General features: G+C 33.0%; 1 protein-coding gene across 4 annotated transcripts in view; it reads right to left on the bottom strand.

The window, feature by feature from the left end:
- Positions 1 to 1,677: 1,677 nt before the first annotated feature.
- The window catches only part of USP38 (ubiquitin specific peptidase 38), a 34,666-nt gene continuing 21,152 nt past the window's right edge, over positions 1,678 to 15,191 (bottom strand). For 3 of the 4 annotated variants that reach the window (XM_058436780.1, XM_032147691.2, XM_058436779.1), the window contains 4 exons: positions 13,516 to 13,609; positions 10,739 to 10,845; positions 8,217 to 9,579; positions 1,678 to 2,876 (listed from right to left, as the gene is read on the bottom strand). In XM_058436780.1, coding sequence (XP_058292763.1) covers positions 2,715 to 2,876; positions 8,217 to 9,579; positions 10,739 to 10,845; positions 13,516 to 13,609 — 1,726 coding nt within the window. In that variant the 3' untranslated portion in view covers positions 1,678 to 2,714. Of the gene's footprint in view, positions 2,877 to 6,771; positions 6,861 to 8,216; positions 9,580 to 10,738; positions 10,846 to 13,515; positions 13,610 to 15,191 lie in introns of all 4 variants that reach the window. The other variant, XM_058436778.1, reaches the window with a different exon arrangement.

Genomic DNA, 15,191 nt, shown 5'->3' with positions numbered 1-15,191 from the left:
GAGATATGTTAACGCCATAAATCAGAGTTGCATAGGCACCTGCTTTAGTGGATAGGTTACCGGAGCTTGTGTAACATCATATATATTTCCTTCTTTGCGTATCTCTAAACAATTTTTTACTTCGTGTCAATAAACATGTTTGAAAGAGACTCAGATTTATAGTTTTTCATTTTTGCTAGCAGTGAAGCCTAATGCTTCTTAGCAGCAATGAGCAACTTCATTTAAACTGATTACTTTGACTAAAGGAAAGAAAAACAGCAATAGTAATCAGTCTTCAGAGTCAAACCTCACAACAGTTGGAGCTAAGTACAAGGGTTCGGAACATGGGAGAAAGAAAAGACCTAATATGACAAATCTGTAATTAACAGGGATCTGTTAGAATCAGAGCAGTCCTGAGTATTACCTTACTAAAAAAGTTCAGATGCATAGGTTTTGAATGAAGTTTCTGATTATTCTGGTTCCAAATATGTGGAATTAAACAAATCATGTAAAAAGTTACTATATTTTTAATGTTAAAAGGAAGTCTTCAAGTTTTTGGTACTGGTATGAGTTATCATTTGAATACTCTCAGTGTTACTATATTCAGTCAGCTTTCCATATCCTCAGGCTCTGTATCGTTAGATTCCAATAACTTTGGACAGAAAATTTAAAAAACCAATAAATATCATAAAAAATAGTACAAATGAAAAAACAATATAACAACTACATAGCACAATGTAAGTGCTATGCAATAATATCTAATCATCTAGAGATTATTTAAAGTATATGGGAGGATGTACATAGGTTATATGCAAATACTGTGCTATTTTATATAAATAAGGGACTTGAGCATCTGTGGATTTTAATACCGGGGGATGGTGTTCTGACCAATCCACTGCAGATACCAAGGAAAGACTCTAACTAGAATTCATTTTATCATTTAAAAAAGTCAATACATATTATCTTGAAACATAAAATCCTTGAGAGACCTGATATTCATAGATAAAGCTGCATAAGTCTAATTGCTTTTATGAAAGTTCCTAGAAGCATCTTAGCCCAATATCAATCTATCAAGTATTAAATCACTTTACCAATTTCAATAAATGCCAAGACTGATATAATCTGGTCATAAGTTGCTATCAAGTAAGCGGATAACTGAATACACAGGATAGCTCAGAAATTCACTATTGGGATAGGAAGACCACAGAAAAGCATGATAACTGGTTCATTCATTTATAAGGAGGAGAACCTTCATTAAAGCTGCAAAGAATTTTCAGTTTTTAATCTAATCTGCCTTCCTAATCTTCCTGAAGACTGGAAACAGGTTAGGAATGGGAGGTAATGGAATAAACATGAGGATTTCTGTTTTTAACCACTGCCATAAAAGCTTGGGAAAAAGATAAACCCCAAATCATCGAAGAACATTGTTTCCTTAAAATGTTTTCAAAATAAATATGAGACCAATCTTCAGAACAGTGCACAACTGTGGATAAGTTAAAACCTTTAGGAAGGGGGATAACTGGGATTAACTCTTGAGTACTGTATAATCAAGAACCAGGAGAACTGACATGTTTCCAGTAAAGTGCAGGAAGGTAGGGTTTGGCATTTTAACATTTTATCTCGAACTATGAAAATAGAAACAACAGTGCAAAACATATGACTGAAACAAACAAAAACCCAAATGTAAAACTCTAAAAATATGTGATCAATGTTTAATATTCTGAGGAATAAGTAACAAAATCAAGACAGATTTTTTACTTAGCTGGGTTCATTTCCTCTGAATTCTTCTAAGAGTTAAAAATGAACTATCACATTGATTGATTTAGAACCATCAGATTTTACTTCTGGAAAATCTATTACCTTTCAAAAAGTTATAATTTTAATGTTAGCACAAAAATGACTTCCTAACATTTCATTAAAAAAAAAAAATTTCGCAGCCAAAGATTCCTATTTTTGAATTACAGTACTGCAAGGCACATACAGAACTCACCTCCTTCAAAACACACAGAAGATATACTCCCTGAAATAGAATTTTAAAATCCTTGAACAATTAGAAATACTACAAAGTTAGCATTTTTTAGGTAAAAATGTTGCTCCTACAGGATCATGCAACTTTCTTAAAATCAATTCAGCACATATGTATAAAGAATCCTTTTTAAAAACATTTGTACTTGAAATACAGACACAGTGATGCTGAAGACACTAAACAAAAACTGAAAAGTACTATATCTTGATAAATTTTGTTATTGCCTTCCTTAGAGACTTTATCATCTCTAGTTGATTTTCAAAGACTTGAATTTAATAATGGGGTAATTACACAAGACGTAAAGGATTTTTTAAAAACAAGTATTTTTTTTACCTCTAGCATCAATTCTTTTATAAAGAATGCTAAATAAATTACATTTTTTGTTCAGTAAAACTGAAGATAGACCATTTAAATGCTTCTACCAAATTTAACGCAGCTTAATTAGGGACCAGGTACATATTTTCTTCTGAACATTTTTGGTCAAGCATGTCTACCATAAAAGCAAATGGAATTTTAAGAGGTAGATTTTTTTTCCATGATGCATTTTGTTAATAAATGTGTCAAGAAAATAAAAACAAGCACTGAGTGTGTTCTCTTGAAGTATAAGGGTCTAATGAAAAATAAAAGATAGATATTTGTTATAGTCTGACATTTTAACAGTCATAGTATTAGACGTTTCGTGACCAGTGCATTTTGGACTTTCTCAGGATCAAAATACGAGTCTGCCAACTGTATTAAATCCTCCTCCACCCCCTCCACCAGTTGGTCCACAGCTTCCTGGTGGGTCATTATCATCAAATCCATTGGGCCGAAATGAACATGAAGCAGATGCAGCTTGTAGGGCCCGGGCTCGAGCATTCAACTCTTGTTCCTAAAATTAAAAATAATTTTTATGAAATTAAAATGCTAAATACAATGGATGGTTATATCACCTATACAAATATTTTAAAACTACCTTAATCCTTATAAGCATTCTTCAAATCTCAATAACTTTGAAACTAAAGCACCTAAGAAAAAAATTTCTCTAAGAAAATATTACAGTTCCTGCACACTCTCTAAAACATACTGGAATAGATCCTTTTTAAATATATTTAACATAGAATTCAAAGATTATCACAATAGATTATCTATTCTCCAGCAATGGGGCTATTTTGGAAGTGGGTGATTACAGTTAAATGTATGAATAAAGGAAGAAGACTGAATTTTTTTCTGCCCTTTCCATAGACTATTTCTCAATAAATAATAAGACAGGTCTCAAAAAACACTGACAAGTAAAATGAAGCCTACCTCCTCACAGTAATATCTAAAACGTTTCCTTATCAGGAAAACTTTTATCAGATATCAGTCATATTTATCTAGATGCCACACATGTTAGGTATTCAATAAAAATGATCTCAGATTAGAATACTATTAGGTGCTTAGCTTCAAAGGCAGCAAATATGAATAAATAATGGCAAATTCATTTGGCAAGGTATACAACTGGATTCTAAAACTGGGACCCACAAACTCTTTGGAAAAATATGCAAAATATTCTGGGATGTGCCTATTTTTCTGGGAGAGGATCTACAGATTTCAAATAGGATTGGTAAAAATAAGGTCTGAAAGTTACTGGTCACAGCATACCTGAACTTGTTAGCATATTCATCCTGAAGGGCTTTCAAAATACAGTTAACATTAATAACGAAAACACTATTATTTCAATTTTTCAACTTAAGGCCTAGTGATTTTGTTCCATCTGGCAAAGTAATACTATTTTATAATTTCTAGCTAAAATGGTTTAGTTTATTATTCTTCCCTCTTCACAAAATGCTCAATTTTTCGTTATGAAGAAAAGACCCAGGCATACCCTGACACCTATCTGTCATATTATAGATACTTTATTTTTCAGTAGCATGCAGCATCTTCTGTTCAAGTCCCAGTACACAAGATGATCAAGAATCACCTATTTTTATGGCAGAAAGGGACCATTGATAAATCCTTGTAACAAAATGGCTTAACTAACCAGTCTCTGTTAGAACTTTTAAAACTTAATTTGCAGGGTATTTCTTAAAAATATTTTTGTGATCTACAGTGTCATTTACAACATTTATAATTGCTGGCTCTTTGGTATAATATCTACCTACAGAGTATTTTTAAGGTGATATATATATTAATTTATCCTTTGATCTATAAAATTAAAGTAGGAATTATAAATGTTTTACAGATTGAAATTAAGTGCCATAAGTGACATTAGAAACAGATAGAAACCCTCCCACCCACAAATCCTCATTGTTCTAGCTCTATAACCTATTAAACTATCCAAACAAGCGATGAAATTAGGACTCTGTATCTGAGAAACAATACATGGTTTCAGATATATAGACAATGTTCCCTAATGAATTAAAACTGAACACGTAAGGTAGAGTTCAAGAAGTTCTCCTTGAACTTCTGCTACTAAAAGATATGGCAAATCTTGCATAGACGTTTTTATACAGTGATTTCCTTATAGAAACTATGTCGAATGACATAAAATATAAAATTAGTAACTCCATTGCTTCTGTACCCATGAAACCTATATTGTATTTCAAGATATACAACATCCCAAAAAAGTAATATTCTTTTTCTGCTTTATTATTTATAGAAATATATGGCTGACAGAAAAAAATGTGTGGTATTCTGTTTTCTGATAAGCTTAGACAATGGATAAAAATAGGAGAAACTGTCTTTTATTTTACTTAATACAGGTAAGAACATTGTGTACAATGTCAAAATTATGATTATCATAGAATGTGTAATTTATATCACAAATTTATATCAAGTACTAAAGTTAATTCTAATTTCAGTAGTAGACTATAGATCTAGTCACAGGAAAGTTATTGCTCCTTGAGACAAATAATTTTCAGTATATTTATATTTCTCATTCAAGTAAAACTGTTGGCATTAATCCTTTTATTTTTCTTTAAACTGCACATATATATTGAATATACTCTTCTGAATGTATGAAAAAGAAAATAATTAAGAAGTTAAGAAGAACTACTACCTCCTCCAAAGAAACAAAGGAAAGAAACCAAGCAAGAAAAGATGGGAAGTGGTCTGTGGCTGATGCGGGACAGATGGGTGGGTAATCTGGACCATGCAATGATGATGCATTACGCAATCTCTCACTGTATCCTAAACAAAGGCTTAGTTCTTATATTCCAGACACTAAAACAATGGAGATACTCCTAATGGAAGCTGGACTGAAGGGAAAGAAACATATGAAGGGGAAAGAAATATATGAAGAGAAAAGTCCTTTCAAAAATTTACTTCGAGATCCACAATTTGCATTGTTTTCCCAAATGTCAGGCTACGATCCACAGAGTAGAGAATGGTTTGTCATATAAGATTTTTTTGCCTGGGTTTTTCAAAACCATGGATCTTGCCAATACTCAAAAGAGCAACATTTTCTAACACTTGTAAATCTGGTTGTGGCTAGATTTAAAATTGAAAAATGACATCCTAAAATGTAAAAATGAAATCCTGAAAAAAGCTTCTTTATCACAAGGTGAGTTTCTAATCTGATTATGAAGTATTAAAATGAAAGCAGCTACCCTGATATGTACTAAAATGGTAAATTCATTAGCAATATTGTTCAAGAGCAGAGGAACTCAAAATGTTCACTTCACATCCTTTTACGATTTAAGTTTTTATAACTGTTTTATAAATAGGTATAATGCTATTTCTTAAAGTTATAGTCCAGACATAGTAATCTATTATAAAGCATGACATATATTTATAATAATTATATCTAAAACATGGATATAAAAACAAAAATGAGAGAATGAAAACACACACGTACATGCTCCAGGTGTTTAAGAAGTGATAGCTGAAAACTGCTGTATACATAATCTCAACGCTATAGTTTTCTATTGCCTGGCAATTATGAGCACATGTGCATCCACATAACAGAATAAACAACGTAGTCTCTTAACATGTACTTAAAATACCAGAATAATCTGATTAAATGGTATGAAAAACTTCACAATTTGAGCCTTTATCAATCACTGTATTTAAAAGAAAATAGGCTGGGCACAGTAGCTCATGCGTGTAATCCTAGCACTTTGGGAGGCCAAGGTGGGCGGATCACTTGAGGCCAGGAGTTTGACACCAGCCTGGCAAACATGACGAAACTCTGTCTCTACTAAAAATACAAAAAAATTTACCAGGCATGGTGGCGTATGCCTGTAATCCCAGCTACTTGGGTATCTGAGACCTGAGATTTGCTTGAACCCAGGAGTGGAGGTTGCAGTGAGCCAAGATCACACCACTGCACTCCAGTCTGGGTGACAGAGTGAGACTCTGTGTCAATAAATAAATAAATAAATGTAAATAATCACAATCCAAATATAAGTTCCTAATTGAGTTGATTATTGGGCCACATGCAGTAGCCCAGCACTTTGAGAGGCCGAGGAGGCAGGATTGCTTGAACCCAGGAGTTTGAGACTAGTCTGGGTAAAATAGCAAGACAATCTTTAAAAAGATTTTTTAAAAAAAATTAGCCAGGCATGGTGACACATGCCTGTAGTCCTTAGCTACTCAGGAGGCTGAGGCAGGAGGATCACTTAAGCCCAGGAGTTCAAGGCTACAATAAACCATGATCACAGCACTGCACTTCAGCCTGGGTGACAGTATGAGACAGTCTCAAAAAAAAAAAAAAAATCGAATATTTATTATTGTATTTTTGCTTTAAAAGGGTACTCTGATAATGAAACTTTGATTTACTACCTAGTCTTAATACAGGTAAATACCTTAATATAAGATTTGGTGGTATCTTTTCTTGCATCAAACAACTTGTCAATATGAAACTTAAGATTGAATCTAGGACAACTGCACAAAACTGAAAAACAATTAACAAAATACATAATGCTTTTTCTTTATAATAAAGTAACATACAAGTCTTAAAATAATAATGAAAAGAACAGCTCCTCACGCTCAAATGTTGTATAATCAGAAAGTAATGGGGAAAATGGCAAGATAAACTGGAAAATCACTTGGAGCTAAGCTACAAACAAGTAGTTGCTATGGCTATACAAGCATTTGGGATTCTAATCACAGAAATGAGAGTAGTTTTTTATCTTTCAAAACCCATATTTCTCCTTTGACTAGTGTTTATATGATATCTAGTAAGAAGGACTCAGTTGAATACATTCTATTTCTAGTATGTTGATCATAAGCCATCTGACTAGATGTTAGAGTCTTCAGTAGTTAATCAGTTCAAACAAATATTCTGATTTTCTATTTTTTTCTGTAAAGTTTATTGTTTTTGTCACTCAAGAACATTGCCATACTTCTTTAAAAATGTATGAATATTTTATAATGCAGTAAATTTGAAGGCTTTTGAGAAAATTTCCCTCTAAAAATCATTACTATAGTGGCTCATTTCTTATTCTATCTGTATCTTTCAGGAGTGACCTTCAAACACAAAATTTTTAAAATGTACTCATTCAGACTCAAAATCACTTAGACTACCCAATTAATGTACCTAGAATTTCACCTGTAGTTTACTGCTAGCCCTGTATGTTGAGAACAAATTCGCAAGTTTCAAAAACAAAAAAAAAATACTTTCAGCAAGAATTTTAACTTTTTATTTAGCCTTTAAGTAATAAAATCACTAACTCCTTGAAAAAAGTATATTTATCAATAAATTTATCTCATATAAAACCATTCCTTGGCTTTGATTTACAATTGTTCTATTATCTCCTTGGTTTTACTGCCCACATCCTCAAAACATATGAATATCCTTTCTTTACAGTCTACCTTTTAGTGTTTTTTAATCTTATCCACCTAAATATCAATAAATAGCCCTTAAAATATTTACACAAAGGTCTTGCGGGCATAAACACCACATTTAGCAGTTGTTTCCTCTGGTGGGTGAGGCTGAGGGGAAGAGGGAGGATATGTCCACTTTTGTAAACTTTCTGTATTTTGTATGGCATGATTTCAGAATGAGCCATCTTTTGTAATGAGCAAATAAAGTCTTCTGCATTACATCTAATTGCCACTTTTCATTTAAATTGTCACAATATTAGAAAGGCAATTTAGTTATACAGGTTGAGAATACTTCATATAAATCCAGACCTTCATTTCAGAATTTCATAAAAACTCCTAAGTTAGATTCCAAAATGAGGGTACTCATTTAACTATGTCAATTGTTTAATATTTTCAACAAATAAAGCTTGTATTTCCGACTTACCTGTAAATACAGTTTATTGTCTTTTGTTATAGCATCCATAAGTTCTTTCTGTAGAGGTGGGTCTCCATTTATCCAGAGTCCACTGGTTGGGTTATTACCACTTAAACCATTAGTACTGTGCTGTTTTTTATACAAAAGCACATAAGCTGTGTCCTTTGGAAACCTGCTCGTAATTTTCTGGACTGACTGAAATGAAGTAAATGTCACTCTACTGTCATTAAATAAAAACCATTCTTTTGACATTTCCTTATTTTCCAAATCCTGTTCAAAAACTGCACTGGGACTATCTCTCCCTAGTAAATGACTTTGGGAGGATGCTAATGCCAGAGCCTCGGACTGGTGGTACATCTGATATGAAGAGTCTGTACTTGTGATATTTCTGGCATAAGAATAGTAATGCCCACTTTCAGAGGATACACCAGAGTGAACCACAACAGAACTTAATAGATAGGGCACCAATTTTGTGCAGGAAGATTCATCAGTCCCTGAAGGCTTTAATTTTTTAGCAAGGTTCTCACTAAGATCAGTGAAGTCAACATCTACAGACCAACTTTCTGACAATGAAGAGAAAGAAGTAGTTCTTTTAACTGGCAACTCCAAAACCAGTGGCAGTGATACATTGTCTAAAATTTTCCTTCTCACATGATACTTCTGATCATACGAAAATCTCAGGAGAGTAAGAATAAGGTATTCAGGTTCCTCCGTGATTTGCATAGTTTTCTCAGCATTTTGCAGAGAGGCACAGTTTTCACAATAATATTGGTTATCACCAGTAAGAATCTCTGGAGCCAAAAAATAATTTAGTAAGTCAGTTACTGAAGGTGTGGTTTCACCTCCTGGTTTCTGAGGTACATCTTTATTAACAAGAATCTTGTTAGATTCGTTAGGGACAGAAGTGTTTTCAGAACAGTAAAACTCATTAGGAGGACTGCCTATGGTTCTTTCATTCACAACTGAGTCACAGATGAAGGCAGCTGTTGTTGGATTATAAACTACTGGTTCTTCTGAAGGACCGGGTACAGCGGCTTGCATTAGACCACCATCTTGCGTGCTGAGTGATGATGCTGGATCTTGGAAAGACATGTTTTCCAAAGAAGAGGAAGGACAAAAGGCAAGCGAAAGATCTGTAAAGGCTTCCACTTTTTGTGAGGTACTCCTGCAGTTCAAACAACGTATGTGAGTTTGTAGTTTTCCTCCAAACATTTTTTCTATTAAAGTCTTCTCACCGTCACTTGTACGAGCGGTCTCTGTTAGTACTGCTGCTTTACTAGCTACTTCCTGTAAAGAAGTTTCACTGCATTCCAGAATTTCAGAAGGCTTGTGTGAGGACTGAACTTTCAAGATCTTTTCTTCTTCATGGAGCCTGCAGGAGAGGATATCATTATATAGCTACTTAAATTAACTTCAAATGTCATTTCTATTTAAAAATATTAGTGGCTTCTATAAACTACTTTAATCAAATTTAATGTTTAATGTAAACAAATCAGGTTTTTCCTGTTTTAATTAAAAGAAAATTGAATAGTTTGAGAATGCAGAAAAAAAGCTGGGTGGCTATTACTACTCTATACTCTCATTACACTTTCTTCATACTGCTACTTAATAGCATGTATTACATTGCAGTTAATTATAAACATCCCTTAACTGTCTTATATTATCTCTGTCTTCCTGATGTCTCATAGAAAGTCAGGCACAAATAAACTACTAAATAGATTCTTAGCTGAATGGAAGGAAGGCTGCACATACTGAGCCCAACTAAGTTTACTAGTCATTCCACAGAGCAGAACAAAGACAGGGAGATACAGATGATAACAGGTTTTATTAATTAAGTGGTCAGGCGACAATAAAATATACCAAACCCATACAATTATGAACTGGTCTAAAGGAGTGGCTCTTAAATTTTTTGGTGCCAGGACCCCTTTATACTCTTAAAAATAATTAAAAAACAAAGAGCTTTCCTTTACATGGGTTGTATCTATTGATATTTACTGTCAGAACTGAGAAAATAAAATATTAACATTTAACAAACAATAATAAACCCATTACTTAATATTAGTAACATTTGAAAAATGAAAAAGCTGTATTTTCTAAAACCAAAAAAAAGTAAGAATGGCAGTGTTTTACATTTTGCAAATATTTTAAGTATCTGGCTTAACAGAAGACAGCTGGAGCCTCTTATCTTCTCTGCATTCTATTGTTATATGTTTTTTGGATGAAGCCTATAAAGAAAATCTGGCCTCACACAGTTATGCTGTTGGAAAAGAGAAGCCCTCACAGACTCCTGAAAGTGTTTTGGGAACCCGCAGGGGTCCTTGTATCACACTTTGAGAACAGCTGGTCTCAAGGAAGAAAATTCAAAAAAGGAAAACAAAAACAAAAGAAAATATAAAAAACATACGAGAAATGCAATAGAATTTTAAAGAGTAACATTTGAAACATGTTTTTAAAGGTAAAAGCAATATTAAGTAGAATTAAACTGTTACGAAAGACAACACTGAAATCACAATTTTAAGAATACTTTTTACCTGTCAAGGAGAAATCTGAGGTATTCAGAACAGTCTTGCTGTGATCTGGGAGTAAACCATGGAGGTCTGGAAGCCTCAAAGAATATCCGAGGTGCGTATGCTTCCCTCTTTTGATAGCAATTGAGAAAATATAAGGAAGTAATTCTTATAGCATGAACCAAGTAACTGAAATCTTAATATACAGTGTTTAATAAAGATTATTTACAGTTAACATCACATCAGCCAAAAGTGCCGGACATGGCAACTTAAGGACAGATAAAATTATTTAGAAATAAAGTTAGGTAATCTTTAGTCATAACTTCTCACTCTGCAGAGGAGAATTGAGAGCTAGAGAAACAGGTGACTTGCCCAGGGTCATACAGCTAAATGAGTGGCACAGGGCATTAAAGTAGAACCCATGTCTAACTCTCGACGTAAAGCTCCTGGTATCATCCCTCTATGACAGTCATATGTTTGAGTCCACAATTTTTTGAAAAATCAAATCTAAAAAAGATTAATGTATATTTTGTTAGTATATATTTTAAACAAAGTAATAAAGGAAATACTCTACAGTAGAGTCATGCATATCTACTTTAGGCGAAAATTTCCTTGAGTAGATACATGTCATACATGTGCAGACTGTGAGTACACTGGTTAGAAACCCTTGCTAATTTTTTTTTTTAAAGTATAGAGGCTGCTTAGTGATTAAACTGTGGACTCTGGAGTGATCCAGGTTCAAATCCTAGATTTTGCCATGACAAAAAAGAACTCAAAAGACATTTCAAAGATGTGATTATAAGTTGAAACTCTGGAATTCTCTTGACATTTTTATTATTTGTGGCATAACCTCATAACAATGAAGTTCTCAGTTAAGAAAAATTTTACCCAAATTAAGGGTGTTTATAGCATTCTGAAGGAAGGAAGTTTAGCCTACGTTAAACATGGGCTTCAGAGCTGTTTGGTTCATATCTCAATCCTGCTGCTCATCTGCATGACCCTGAACAGGTGATGTAAGCCTGTTTTCTTCATCCGTAAAATGGGGATATACCTTATTACCTGGCAGACTGTTTTTGATGATTAAGACATTAAAGATTTAGACCAGGGGCTAAAAAAATGTAAATGTTCAATAACTGTTGTTTTATTAATTATAAGAAAAAAGGACTTTTCAATTATATGGGAAAATCTATCTGCCTAAAATAATCTCTGTCAGGCTGCTACCAGAGAGAGTCTCAACTGTGACAGAAATTTAATCAGGCTCTTTTTAATTTCTACTTTTCTTGGGAGGAGCAGGGAAACCTCTCCTAAGATTTTTTTTCCTAATAGCTCTGATTTAGTAAGTTAATAAAGTATATATCTGCCTATATATACATATATATTTTATATATAATAAATACAGACGTGATAAAGCACAAAAATCAATTTACTAGGAAACAACAGGGAGTGAGGAAGGAGATAGTTTTCATTTCATTTCCCTTGGTCTTGATATGGTAAATTTAATTTGTGAACATACTTTCCCCAGATAAAGAATAATAAAATTATCTGAGTATGTAACTACTCATAGGCCATTACTATCATCTCATATTAATCCTGTCTAGATTCTTTCCATTTAAGAAGTTATATTTGAAATATTTCTCAGCTTGTAGAAAGAAAACAAAAGCATTCCCATCAACTGAATCCCATCAATTCTCAACCTATTGTTTCTTCTGGCCCTAACTACTACTCCTTTAGACCTCTGTGAAATAAAGGCAATGAAAGTAAAACCAGAAAAATAATAATATATATTATAAATAATGATATATATATTATTCATGTGTATAGGCTCAAAATCTAAACTAAAAGTTCTTTTAACATAAAGACTCTTTTTTTTTTTGAGACAGGGGCTCGCTCTGTCGGCTAGGCTGGAGTGCAGTGGCATGATCTCAGCTCACCGCAAGCGCCGCCTCCTGGGTTCAAGCAATTCTCCTATCTCAGCCTCCTGAGTAGCTAGGATTACAGGCGTATGCCACCACGTCTGGCTAATTTTTGCATTTTTAGTAGAGATAGGGTTTCACAATATTGGCCAGGCTGGTCTCAAACTCCTGACCTCGGGTAATCTGCCTGCCTCGACCTCCAAGTGTTAGGATTACAGGCATGAGCCACTGCGCCTGGCCAAGACTCTTCTTTTAATGTTTATCACTGACTGCATATAGTGTCTCTTAATAAATGTCTGTTGAGTGAATATTTACTATATATGACCACCTTGGTGCCATTAATATAAATTAATGACCCTGGATTAATGTGTGGACATAAAAGATCACCACGAAATTTTAAGCTCTAGAACTTAACAGATAAACAGAACTGCAGAGATCTTTAGTTATAATGAATAGGTATACATAAGAAAAGAGAAAAATGCCCAAGCACCACGATGATATTTTAGTTGCTCATTATTGTACAAATCTATTAATTTAATATCAGGAAACAAAGATGCACTTAAAAATAATTCTTCACGAAGGAACTTATTTATTGGATAGGAAATCATATTTTCTTTCTAAAAATTTCTAGATCAATGGGTCAGCATAATATTCAGCTACAATAATGGGAAGCAAGAGAAAAATATAAAAACTTAGGGCATATCCTGAAAATAGAAAAATATCTAGATATTTTAGGCAGGATGTATAGCATTTCTAAGTGGATTTGTTGTACTGGGTGAGATATCTATTATATTATTTCATCAGTTAAAAAGGTTCGGTATAAGGTAAAGTTTAATGACTATTACCACGCAGTTAACATAAACATACTATATACACATACACACTCACCTGCGTATGAGCCAGAAAGGCAAAAAGATGCTGTAATTTTTTCATTAATGAATTGCACCCATTTAGATTTAAAGATAATACTTGTCTCCTGAAACTGAAAGAGAATATAATGATTTATGTATATGTGTGTACACACACATGCATTTATTAAAAGTTTTTTTTTTTTTTTTTTTTTTTTTTTTTGGAGACAGAGTTTCCTTTTGTTGCCCAGGCTGGAAGGCAGTGGCACAATCTCAGCTCACTGCAACCTCAAATGATCCGCCCACCTCGGCCTCCCAAAGTGCTGGAATTACAGGCATAAGCCACTGTGCCTGGCCATTTAAAAGCATTTCTTAAAAGCTAAAAGCAAGTCAGTTCAAGAATTTATTATCCTTAAAGTAAAACTTCATTTACCTAATGGTCCTTTTCCTAAGGAAGTTACCTATCTAACAGTAAAGAAGGAAGGGAAGAATGACAATAAATTAACATTTACTATAAAGCCTGTTAATGGACTATGTGCTATCACATATTATTTCTATTATCTGGATTAGCAAATAGAAATAGGTTAAGCCATTAATTTATAACATAAGTAAACAAATTCTTTCAAATCTTCATGAAATAAAAAAATATGCTGTAATTAAAACACACTATAAAATTAAAGTCATTTAAAGAATAGAGCGTGGGAAAAGGATAAACTACTCAAAAAAAAAAAAAAAAAAAAGTAAAGGGACAACTGGGTATCCATCTGGTAAAAAATGAAGTTACATAAGATTATACACCATCACAGATACCACAGGACTAATGAGCTATATATAAAATACAAAACTACTGAAGTACTTAAAGAAACAAGAAATTTAGACGGTAAAGGCTTTTAAAAGTCCAGATGCTATGAATGAAAAGTGGAAGACTGGAATACATAAAATAAAAAAATTATAAATAAAACACCCCACAAATTTGAATTGTGACTTGAAAAAAGCATATAGCAAAGGATGATCATCCAGAGTATATATAAAGCAACATGAAAACAAAAAAGACCCAACAAAAAGATGTACAAAGAAAAGAACAGGTTATTCAGAAGAGAAACAAATGAATAAAGAAAAATAAGAGAGGGAAAAACTGTAGCAGCGATATGCAAATTAAGAGACATTTTTCTTCATATTGGCAAAAAATTAAAAAGGCTGATTTGCTGCTAAAGGTACAGGCTCTAGGTACAATCTTATATTAGTATCAGAGTTCAAAATGCTACAGCTTTTTTGGAGAGCAATTTGAAAGATATTCAAAGGATATTCAGAGATATGGAAAATATTCAAAGAAAAATCCTCTATATCTGTATAAGGGCAGAGAGATGTTAATTATAAGCAAAATAACCTAATATTCATCAATAGGAGCATTATTAAATAAAGGAGTATTTATTAAATACTCATTTAATTTATTAAATACTCATTAAATTAAATGATTATTTAATAAATAAATGATGGCATACACATTTACTGGGAATGACATGGATCTGTACTGCCCCAACATGGGAATATTTTGAATACAAATTATTAAACGATAAAAGCAAGCGGCTGGAAAAGAATATATAAATAGGATTCTCTGTAAATTTTCTTAAAAAAATGCATTTGTTTTCATATTAAATACAAACATGCAACTGTACCAAAAAAGGTCTGGAACAATGTAAACTGTTAACAAATTAC

The sequence above is a fragment of the Hylobates moloch genome, unplaced genomic scaffold (assembly GCF_009828535.3).
Source record: "Hylobates moloch isolate HMO894 unplaced genomic scaffold, HMol_V3 SCAFFOLD_3, whole genome shotgun sequence".
In the NCBI taxonomy this organism is placed as follows: Eukaryota; Metazoa; Chordata; class Mammalia; order Primates; family Hylobatidae; genus Hylobates; species Hylobates moloch.
This window is presented reverse-complemented; position numbering and strand designations above follow the sequence as displayed.